Source organism: Acomys russatus, chromosome 14 (genome assembly GCF_903995435.1).
Source record: "Acomys russatus chromosome 14, mAcoRus1.1, whole genome shotgun sequence".
Taxonomy (NCBI): domain Eukaryota; kingdom Metazoa; phylum Chordata; class Mammalia; order Rodentia; family Muridae; genus Acomys; species Acomys russatus.
This window is the reverse complement of record NC_067150.1, coordinates 61,548,284-61,560,338: the sequence shown is the minus strand read 5'-3', so window position 1 is coordinate 61,560,338 and position 12,055 is coordinate 61,548,284. Positions and strand designations below refer to the sequence as shown.

The window sequence follows — 12,055 nt, the reverse complement described above, 5'->3', positions numbered from 1 at the left end:
TAGCCTTGGTTGTCCTGGACTCGCTCTGCAGACCAGGCTGGCCTCGAACTCACAGCAATCTGCTTTCCTCTGCCTCCTGAGTGCTGGGATTAAAGGCGTGCGCCACCACGCCCGGCTCAGGGGATGGATCTTGGTGACTAGGAAGGTCTTCCACAGCTGGGCTAGCCCTTTACAGTACTTCTGCGCCTCCCTTCCTACCCTACTGTTTCGGTATTCACGCCCCGGTGAAACTCTCCTTTCCCCTCGATTTCTGACGGTTCCCACAACACTCTTCAGGCAAAGCAAATGTCATTATTTTTCTTCTTAACCCCAAGCTACTCAGATTTCAGTGCGCTGCACAGCACAACAAGTTTTACAAAGCTGGCCTAGGGAGATGGCTCAGTTGGTAAAAATGCTGGTCATGTGAATCCGTGATAATTCAGGTGTGGTTGAGCACACTTGTGATGCCAAGACACAGAGGAGACAGGAGGGCCATGGGGGCCGCAGGCCAGCCGGGGGCTGTTTTATAAAACAGCACAGTCTAGAGAATGGCTGGACAGCCAGCCAGCACCCACGTCAGAACGCTCGCTTAGATCTGTGTCTGAGCCCTCGGAGCTAAAGTTACAAGTGATTGTCAGGTGGGTTCTAGAATCTGAACTCTGGTCCTCTGGTAGAACAGTGGGTGCTGTTAACCTCTGAGCCATCTCCACAGCCCCAGACTTTGCATACAGAGATTTTATTTCTTTAAATTTCCTTTTTAGTTTGTTGTAGTGCTGGGGACTGAACCCATGGCTCTGCACACGGCAGCCAAGGGCTCTACTGAGATATAGTCCCACTCTTGGTTTTTTTTTTTTTTCTTTCTTTCTTTTTTTTTTTTTTGTAACCAATTATACTTTTTAAAAAAAGTTTGTTTGTTTTTGGTTTTTGTGGGGGCTGGAGAGCTGGCTCAGAGGTTAAGAGCACTGAGCACTGACTGCTTTTCCAAAGGTCCTGAGTTCAATCCCAGCAACCACATGGTGGCTCACAACCATCTATAATGAGATCTGGTGCCCTCTTCTGTCCTTCAGGGGTACATGCAGGCAGAGCACCATATACATAATATACCTTTTTTTTTCTTCATAATATACCTTTAAAAAAGATTTTTGTTAGTATTATTGTTTAATAGGTTTTTAAAATATGCATAAGTAATTCCCCTGCACATACGTGTGTGTACCACATGTGTGCCTGCTACTATGGGTGCTGGGAACTGACTTGGGTCCTCTGCAAGAGCAGCAAGCGCTGTTCTCAACAGGCGAGTCATCTCTCTAGCCCCACCAAGCCTGGTTTTATGAAATGCTGGTCCCAGAGCTTCCTGCGTTTTAGCTGAACACTCTGCCTTCTGAGCTACATGCTCAAAGCTCCCACTGCTGTAGTGGGAATTAAATAAACAACAGTTTCTCAGAAAAATCAAGAAAATTAGAATGACTTCATATTTTAAGAACACTAGCTGGGTGGTGGCGGCGCACGCCTTTAATCTCAGCACTTGGGAGGCAGAGGCAGGCAGATCACTGTGAGTAGGAGGCCAGGCTGGTCTACAGAGAAACGCTGTATTGAAAAACTAAACCAAACCAGACCAACCAAATAAACAAACAAACAAACCCCACTAAATTTATCCTTCTCAAAACACATAAAACAGAGTGAGACCACTTAAACATGGTTCTGTCAAAACTCTTTTGTTTTTTTTTCAAGACAGGGTTTCTCTGTGTAGCCCTGGCTGTCTAGGACTTGTTTGGAGAGCAGGCTGGCCTCGAACTCACAGAGATCTCTGTGTGAATCTGAGGCCAGCCTGGTCTACACAGAAAGTTGCAGGACAGCCAGGGCTACATGGAAAGACTCTAAAACATAGATTCTACAAAGTATCTGGAGTTAAATGCCCTAGATTATTTCATAAGTAGGCTAAATGTTTTCTTGAAGTTGTTTTTAGACTATTAATCCTTCCAGTCAGGTCCAGCCCCACCCACCTATGTCATGATCATCATCAAATTCGTGAGCCTGGTGGTTCAGTCCACAGAAGGCGTACATCCTAACTCTGTGTTGTATTCTATAACGTGTTGTTCATAAAAAGACAAAAATACCTAAAAAAAAAAGGGGGGGGGGTGGGGAAGAATCCGAACATTTCCCTAAAGGGGGAATCCAAGCGGTCAATAAGCTCATGAAAAGTCTTGAATATCCTTTGCCGTCTGGGAAATGCAAATCAAAACCACAGTGAGTTGCCACTTAACACCCACTAGCAAGGTTAGTCAGATATTAGCATATGTTGGCACAGACTTCGATAACATGGAAGCCTCGCATCCTGTGGGTGCGGATGTGGCATGGTGCACCCACTTGGGAAAACAGCCTGGCGGGCAGCTCCAAGAGCTAAACATAGAGTTAGTTACCATATGACTCAGCAGTCCCACGTTTAGGTTCACATCCGGGAGATCTGCCATGCACATCCTCTCCAAGGCCTACACAAGAACATCAGCCCCAAAATGGAAGCAGCTGCCATTTCCGAACTGATGAACGAACAGGTAAAATGTGGTATATCCATACGAGGGAATACTATTCACCAATGAAGAGACGTGAGGTGTAGACACATTACACCATTGATGACTCTTGAAAACACCATGATGTGAAAGCGGCCAGTCGCAGAGGACATATAAGTGACCGAAAGCAGCCGGGTGACTGCCTCACGTAGGGGATACAGGGGAGACAATGACAACTCTGGGAGCAGGATTCCTTCTCAGAGCAATAAAATATTCTAAAATTAGTTGTGGTGATAGATGCCTGACTCTGTGGCTACACTGAAATCTGTTTGATATGTGCTTTAAATGGATTTAAATAAGCTCATTTGGACAAAGAACCAAACCAAACCAAACCAAACAAACAAAAAAATCAAGAGTTTGGAGGTAACTGGTTAGATACCTCTGTAGAAATTTCTGGAAGACACGCCGATAAGCATAACCAGCTCTTCTCACTCGGATGTTTTCTTTGAGACCCAGGTATTCTACTTGATGCTTTACTCTAAAAAGAAGATGGGACATGGAGGTTACTAGAAAATTCTGTTATCCTACCACCTGGCCAGCTTTCTCTTCTAACTACCAGTGCCAACACAACTGCTACTACCATGCTGCAGGGAGCGTACAGGGCTGTAATGGTGTCCAAGCTCAGCTAGTGAACTGCATGCTGTTAAAGTGAAAAAGATTACAAGCTGCTGTAACCATACAGGAAGACACCACACATCTGTTCTTACAGAACTACGGTAAACCTGAAGTCAGGCATGGAGGCGTGGGCCTAACATCCTACTTACTTGAGAAGCTGAGGCAGGAGGATTCAATCTGACGAGCACAAGGCTGTCCTGGGCATCACAGTGAGATCCCGCCTCAAAATAAGAATGGGGCTGGTGAGAGGGCTCAGCAGGCAGAGACGTTTGCCTCCAGGCCTGCTAACCTGAGTTCCATGTCTGGAACCCACAGGGTAGAAGAAAAAGACCTGTAAGCCCTTCTCCTCCACCCTCCATCCATGCGCCCCGGCACTCATGTGTGCATCTCTCTGAGTAAACAAATAAATGTAAACACTAAAAACTACTGACTAAATTAAAAGTAAAGCTCCACACACTTGACAGCTGGATTGCAAACAAAATTATTGTTTTCAACAACAACAAAAAAAGAACTTGTTGAGTCAACTGCTCTTGGGGCTGTTTTTATCCCAAGGCTCTGATGTAGATTCTAGACTCAATGGGACCATACTTCTAGGGCTTTTAAAATGACTAAGTTAGGAATGGCCGAAAATACATTTCAGTTATATGTCTTACTGCATAAGCTCTGGCTGGCCTTGAACTCACACAGACCTGCCTGTCTCTGTCCCTTTGGTGCTGCTGGTTTTTGTGTGTTTGAAGTCGTAACACGAATCTAGTGTGTTTCCAGGGGTCTAGTGCGGCCAGCCCACTTGCAGTGCAGACCCAGCCCATCTCTGCAGAGTGGACGATCAAACAAGCTTTTCCATTTGCCATGATGGCGCATTTCTAGGCATGCATTTCCAAGCTGCTCCCACAGGTCTTGTTTGAATCCTGGCCTGCAGACAGTTCTTTCTCCCCTTTTCTGTGTGTGTGTGTGTGTGTCTGTTCAAGGTTCATGTCAAGCCACATACTCTCTCTCTTCTAGCTTACTCAATGAGGCTCTCTTTCTCTCTCTCTCTCTGTCTGTCTCTCTCTCTCTGTCTCTCCCTCTCTGTCTCTCTCTCTGTCTCTCTCTCTGTCTCTCTCCCTGTCTCTCTGTCTGTCTCTCTCTCCCTCTCTCTCTGTCTCTGTCTCTCTCTCTCTCTCTCTCTCTCTCTGTCTCTCCCTCTCTGTCTCTCTCTCTGTCTCTGTCTCTCTCTCTCTCCCTCTCCCTCTCTCTGTCTCTGTCTCTCTCTGTGTGTGTCTCTCTCTCTGTCTCTCTCAGTTTCTTCTTCTTCTTTAAATTTAAAAAAAATATTTATTTATCTATTATGTATACAGTGTTGTACCTGCATGTACACCTGCAGGCCAGAAGAGGACATCAGATGACATAGATGGTTGTGAGTGGGAACTGAACTCAGGACCTCTGGAAGAGCAGTCAGTGCTCTTAACCTCTGAGCCATCTCTCCAGGCCCAGGACAAATAACATTTAGAGTCTTTATGTGAAAGGACTGATAGCCAACATACAGAGTTCCTTGATTAGAAGCACAAACCAGAAACCTGACTTGGAAAAAATAATTTCTCTTTCTCCCTTTTCCCAAATACAAACTCACTATTGCCCTTTTCTCTAATAAGGAAAAAAAAAATACAGAAATGACCAAGTATCTCTCTCCTTCTACAAAATTTAATTAAAAATTTTTAGATCTCTGAGTATTTGCTTGTATGTATGGGTACCGTCTGTGCGCAGTGCCGGAGGAAGCCAGAAGAGGGCCTCAGAGCTCCTGTCACTGGGTGTTGGTGATTGAACCTGGGTCCTCTCTGCAACAGCAGCAAGAGCTCCTAACTGCTGAGCCGTCTCTCCAGCCCGGAGGTGCCTACTTTGAGGTCTGTTGCTTTTCAGTGCCCTATTCCCAAACACTGGCTTCTCTCCGAGCCTCAGGCAGGGAACACATCACACACCGATTCACCGCACAGAGGCCTGGCCACTCCCTCTGTGAAGACATTGCTTCACAGGCTGGCGAGATGGCCCAGCATGGCCGAGCCTGATGACCACATAACAGAAGGTAAAGCCTGGACTCCCACAGGCTGTCTTCTGACCTTCATACATATGATGTAATACGTCAGTATTAAGTGATGGCTCAGTGGTTAAGAACATTGTCTGCTCTTCCAGAGGTCCTGAGTTCAATTCCCAGCTACCACATGGTGGCTTACAACCATCTATACTGGGATCTGATGCCTTCTTCTGGCATGCAGGTGTACATGCAGGCAGAGCACTCATATATAATAAACAAACAAACAAAACCAAACAAACTTGTCTATTCTGGTGATGAAGAGGCCAGGGGTTAATACTGTGATGTCTTCCTCAATCCATTATTATTTATTTTTTAAAAATTATTTATTATATACACAGTATATATGTCTGTGCACCAGAAGAGGCCATCAGATCCCATTATAGATGGTTGTGAGCCACTGTGTGGTTGCTAGGAATTGAACTCAGGACCTCTGGAAGAGCAGTCGGTGCCCTTAACCTCTAAGCCATCTCTCCAGCCCCCAATCCATTATTCTTCCCCTTAGTTTTTGGGACAGGCTTTCTCAGTGAATCTGGAACTTGCTGTTTATTGGTCCCTCTGCAGCAGTTGTGAGCACACAGTGTGGATGCTGGGAACAGAACTCTGGTCCTCAGGGAGAGTAGTAAGCGAGCCATCTCTCCAGTCTGGAGCTTGTCATTTTGATTACACTGGCTGGCCAGTGAGCCCCTAGGAGCTCTTTCTCAGCACTGTCATGCTGGGGCTGCAGGCAGAAGCTAATGGGCCCAGCGCTCATGTGGACGTAGGATCTAAAGTCAGATGCTAAAGTCAGCCCGTGCAAGCAGCCTGTGCACTGAGCCCTCTCTCCAGCCTAAATCAAGGAAGATTTTGTAGAAGTGGCCTCGAGAGGTTCAGGAAATTTCTTACACAAATTTTCTGCTATTATGAGTCTAACAAATCTTATAATGTGTAAAAAGAACTTCAAGGCGCCAAAGGACCCACCTTGCTTTTTCTGAAACATCACTACTGGTGGGTACTGGCTTGCTACAGTCCAACTGTTCCCCTAGGTCACTATTTCTACCCTGTGGGAGGAGTTACCACCACGACTGTCTTCACTCACTCACTCACTCACTCACTCACTCACTCTCTCACTCACTTGAGCAAGCCACAGCCTGAGAGTATCAAGTATCTAAGGCCAGCCAGCCACTTTGCCAGAAGCCAAACAAAAATACATTTCAACAGGAAGAGAAAAAAACCCCATGCCCCATAAACTTGTGGACTGAGTAACCCTCCCCACCAAGAACTTCAATTGAGCTTGTAATTTCCACCAGCGACTCAGCCCCTCACACTCACAAGGGAGTGAAGCCATCTGTGATTAAACCCACGGGGGAGTTGCCCAGCTGGAAATGTGAACCAGCGTTCATCCGCTCTCCCTGAGCTTTCTTAAAACCGTGGCATGGGGTGCTAACTGTGTTCTTGCTGAAATCCAGCTAAGGATGGTAAGGGGCGAGGGGGGTGGGGGACAGCAGTGGAAGAGAAGGAAGAGGAGGATGAGGAGGGGGAGGAGGAGGGAGAGGGCACAGCAAGAAAAGCGCCAGAGTGAAATTCTATAAAGATTATAACATACATTTTTACTTTCTGATATTCCAATGAATCATGTTGGGGAGAGGGGGAAGGAGAAGGTGATGGGGGGAGGGAGGGAAGGAAGGAGGGAGGGGGAAAAGGAGAGGGAGAGGGAGGAGACGGTCAGCCCAGTTTACATAGTGAGTCCAGGCCATCCAGGGCTACACAATAAGACCCTGCATCAAAGGAAGCAAAAAGCAGCATCTGCCTCAGCATGTCTGGCGTATGTAGTGCTGGGATCAAAGCTTCGCCAGGGCTTTGTGCAGTCCAGACAACCACTGTGCTGATCCAGTCACACGTCCCTGCACCTTGCATGGGTCACCTTCCTAATGCCACTGGCAGGAGGAAGAGCCCAACACAGGCGTTTGAGGCACCAGGGTATCTGAGCTCTCCTGGAGGACATGTCACCAGCCTGAGGGTCTTCCTGGGCTACGCTCTCTGGCGGATCACTCCTTCCCCTACTCCCAGGCCTTCTCCGAGCTAAGTATCCTACATTGCCCACATGCTGCGCACCTCAACACGGACACCTAAACAGAGCCTTGGACTAATTTCAAAGCCACAGTGACTCTTTGGAACTCGGGTCTGTTTTTAACGCCTGCCTCCAGGCCAGCCCCAATCAACGCTGCAAGTTAATCCTGAATGCGATGATACTGCCAACAAGTTAAGAGAAGACAGGATGAGGTGAAACAACACCCATGTCAAGAAAAAGAAAAAAAAATCGAAGAGGAGGTACCCACACGTGCACGCCTCCTCCGAGGACACGGGCTGGCCCACCTGAGGCAGAGGTCACGCATGCCAGTCCCCCTCAGCTGGCCTTGCCCTCACCTCTTGTCCCCTGGGACATACCTGCTCTCCTCCCAGTCTTTGGGTTTCTTGGTTTCATTTGGTTTTATGCAGCGGATGTAGTGGGGTGTACACTTCATTAGGGTGCTCACGAGGTCATTGGCTTGTTTCTAGTAGGAAGAACAAGAGCAGTCAGAGATAAAAAAACAAAACAAAACAACCGCCCCCCCCCCCACACCACTCTCCATGGCAGCAGACCAGCTTCCAAACAGAACCTGCAGAGCTCTAGCATGGAGCTCATGGCCAGCAAACGAATCACCTGCTGACCAGCTCACTGTCCCGAGCCGGGTGTCCAGGGTAGCTTTAAAGCGCTGGTGACTTTTATGATAATATTTATGACACTTAGGAACAGGGAAACTTGAACACTGGGAACAATTAGGCATTTTTAGTACAGCTAATAGATAAAACAGTTACATATAAAAAGAAAACCAAGTAAATTTTTACATGTGATTCTTTTCCTCAGGAACAATGCCATTGCCAACGAATTAAGTTTAATTTGTACTGACTGCGATTCACTGTAAATACACTTCCATTAGTGTGTGCGTGTGCGTGTGTATGTTTTGAGACAGGGTCTCAAGCACCCTAGGCTAATTCTCTAACTCACTATCTAGCCAAGGGTGACCTTGAACCCCTGATTCTTCTGCCTCAGTATCCCAAGTGCTGGGATTAGAGCCCATACCTGGTTCTTTTTTTTTTTTTTTTTTCCCCCTGGTTTTTTGAAATAGGATTTCTCTGTGTGATCGTCCTGGCTGTCCTGGACTCACTTTGTAGACCAGGCTGGCCTTGAACTCAGAGTGATTTGTCTGCCTCTGCAGGCACCATGCCCAACTCCATATCTGTTGTTTTTTTTTTTTGAGACAGGGTCTCTCTGTGTAGCCTTGGCTGTCCTGGACTCACTTTGTGGACCAGGCTAGCCTCTAACTCACAGAGATCTGCCTGCCTTTGCCTCCCGAGTGTTGGGATTACAGGCGTGTGCCACCACACCCAGCCATACCTGGTTCTTGATAAGTTTTTGTTCATCTAAAATTATAATCAGGGATAACATTTCAAATTACATTCTTGTTAGTATCATCTATGAAGAATCTCTTAAATAAAATGAGAAAGAGGTTGGAGAAATGGCTCTGCAGTTAAGAGAGCTTGCTACTCTTCCAGAGGACCTTAGTTCAGTTCTTAGCACCTACACTGAGTAGCTCACCTATACCTATACAATTACCTATAACTCCAGTTCCAAGGGATCTGTAAGCACACACATACACATAGCACACATGTACACACAGCACACACATACACATAACACACAAACACACACATCCCAAACAAACAAATAAATAAAAATGATATAAACTCACAGCTAAACAAAGTGATTAAAGAAAAAAAAATCTAACTAAGGAATGTCTTACAAGCCATTTTGTCCAGTGTCCCCCTTGATTTGTCCCTTTACAAACCTATAATCTCTCTGCAGCTTCCTTGTGGGACATAACTTACATCCTCACAATTTTACACAGCCAAATAACTCCATATAAACTTACGTATCATTAACTATGCCCTAGGTACCCAGAAAAAGCCACATAAGGAAAGCTGGAATTGCTCAGGATTACTTTGAATCATGAGAATTGCACACGAGGAAGAGACAGGAGGAAGGCCCGCATCAGCAGCCCCACAGCACACCCTGGGGGGCCATGATGCCCCATTTAGGCAAAGTCAGCATGCAGAGAGAAAACCTCTCAAAGAAAACAGTGGGAAGGCCTGACAGGAAATCAGAGCGCCTTTCCCAGCCGGCAGAAGGGCCCTGCTGACAAGAGACAGCCTGCTCAGTTAGGGCTTCTCTGCTCTCATGCAGTTGGGGAACCTGACACCCCTAGAAAACCGATGAGTGACTGGAGCTCTGTGTCAACATGCAGAAAACAGCATTCTTTGCACTGCCTGAGATTGAGGCCAGAGGCACAGAGGCTACCGCACCGTGGCCAGGACGCTGACCACAAGGGAAACTGCCCCTGTTTTCTTCGCTGATGAAGTTACATTTGGAAACAAATCCGACCATCTTTCCTGCATGTCAGTCTCTCTGGAGCAAAGCTTTAAAAACTTATTTTATTTTATGCATCTTGTGTTTTGCATGCACGTATGCCCAGTGCCTGAGGAGTCAGCAGAGGGTGCTGGATCTCCTGTGTGTGCAGTTACGGGTGGGTGTGAGTCACCTAACGTGTGGGTGCTGGGAATCCGGGGCCAGCTCCCCATTCCTACCTCTCTAAATTTCTTGTTCACTTTCAGTTTTTGGTATTAATTTGGGAGAGGGGGTTGAGATAGGGTTTCTCTGTGTTAGCCTTGGCTGTCCTAGACTTGCTTTATAGACCAGTCTGGCCTCGAACTCACAACGATCTGCCTGCCTCTGGGATTAAAGGCATGCTGGGATTAAAGGCATGTGCCACCACGCCCAGCTTTGTTTTTTTGTATTTTGACTCCCACTTCTGATGAATAATGCTGGTCCCTTTCTCTCTAACCAGTGCATTCTTGGCTAGAGTCTGAATTAATCCAGTTTGCTTCACAGTCACCTCAGGGGATATAGAGAGTGACCCATAGCCGTTGAAATTTGGGGCAACTACAACTGATGTGTACTCCTGTTTGTTAAAATTAATTATTCTGGGCTGGAGAGATGGCTCAGAGGTTAAGAGCACTGGCTGTTCTTCCAAAGGTCCTGAGTTCAATTCCCAGCAACCACATAGTGGCTCACAACCCTCTACAGTGAGATTTGGTGCCCTCTTCTGGCAGGCAGGCACATATGCAGGCAGAATGCTGTATAAATAATAATCTTTTTTTATTGTTAATTATTCCACAAGCTGGTGGTTCTATCTTGTCCAAGTTCACGCACTTAATTCCTTTCCTGCCACACTAAACTATTCCATACCACTCGTACAAAGGCCAGAGAACATTGTGGTTTATAAAAACATGGACTTGGTTTCAAGCCTCCCCTCTGTCGCTTCCAAATTGTGTGTCCCACACCCCAAGGACTCCATCGTGCTGCAAGGCTTGATGTTAGTCGTGTGAAGAAGCAGAAGCAGTAACCATCTCGCCAAGGCTACACAGAGAGACCCTGTCTCGAAAAAACAAAGAACAAAATAAAATACAACCAAATAAAAAAAATGTCTCAGGACAGCCTTTCAATACACTCGGCATGTATCTGCCAAATAGTGTGTCTACGGCAGGGGCAAGGGGCTGGGCCAGGGCTATGGACCCTCAGAGGTGTTTGGGAGGGCGTGTAAAATAAGGAGACATTCACTGCTGTAACTCACTAGGCAGCCCTTGGCCACAGGCTCCATCAGGGAAGGAGGGATTTGGGGGAGAATACAAGTCTCCGGATCCCTTTAGATAACCACACTTCAGGCTGACCTCCGTAGACAAGGGCCCCCAAATGTGCTGCTCTAAGCATTCTGTGTACAGTCCAGAAAGGTGGTAACTTTTTAAACTAGAAACAAACATGAGGGAAAGGAGGGAAACTGTCTCCAAAGGAGAAGCAAGAGGCCCCCACCCCCCACTTATGAGGAATATTCCAGAACACTTGAAAATGAGTCACTGCAACCTTGGGGGTGTGGGGAATGGTCTGAGCCCTTGGATTTGAACGTGACAGTCTCATGACTAGAATTCCCAGCCCAGAGCTTGGCATGAGTCAGCTTCTCATGCAGATGTTAGTATCTGAGGCTCAGAAAAGTCACATCTGTTCTCTGCCTTGAGCTCTCTGTCCCAGAGACCCAAATCCAGTCCATGTCCTGGGATGGTTCTTAAGGACATGAGGTCCCTATAATCCAGAGGGCTCTGCCTACTGGCTCAGAAATCCACTTTGCCTGCACCAGTGGACATGGTATCATGTGTCAGGGGTGCCCTCCGTTAAGAAGGCTGATGCACGGGGCTGGAGAGATGACTCAGTGGTTATTGCTCTCCCAGAGGTCCTGAGTTCAATACCCAGCAACCACATGGTGGCTCACAACCATATATAATGTGATATGGCGCCCTCTTCTGGTGTGCAGGCATATATGCAGGCAGAACACTGTATAAATAATAAACAAGTATATAAATAAATAAACAAATTAGAGGGCCGATGCAGGAGGATGGCTGGATTATGACAATATTCCATCTCCGTTTCTTTGAGATGCTCTCATTTTGTAAGCCAGACTGGCCTGGAACTTACGACTCTCTGGCCTCAGCCTCCCAAGCACTGTACTATAAGGCCAAGTACCACAAGCCTGGTGAGACCGTGCCACCTGCCACTTCCTGCGGCTCAGAACTTGTAACCCTCCTGTTTCTACTGCCTATGTGCTGTGATCTTGGCTGCGCGCTACCACACCCAGCTTAGAACTATTTGTTTTTTTCCTTATGGTGCTGGGAACCAAATGCCATGTATTGATCTATCTGGATA

General features: G+C 46.8%; 1 protein-coding gene across 1 annotated transcript in view; it reads right to left on the bottom strand.

The window, feature by feature from the left end:
* The window catches only part of Myo1e (myosin IE), a 196,209-nt gene that overhangs the window by 37,939 nt on the left and 146,215 nt on the right, over positions 1 to 12,055 (bottom strand). The window contains 2 exon segments of the mRNA XM_051156748.1: positions 2,923 to 3,021; positions 7,651 to 7,757. Coding sequence (XP_051012705.1) covers positions 2,923 to 3,021; positions 7,651 to 7,757 — 206 coding nt within the window.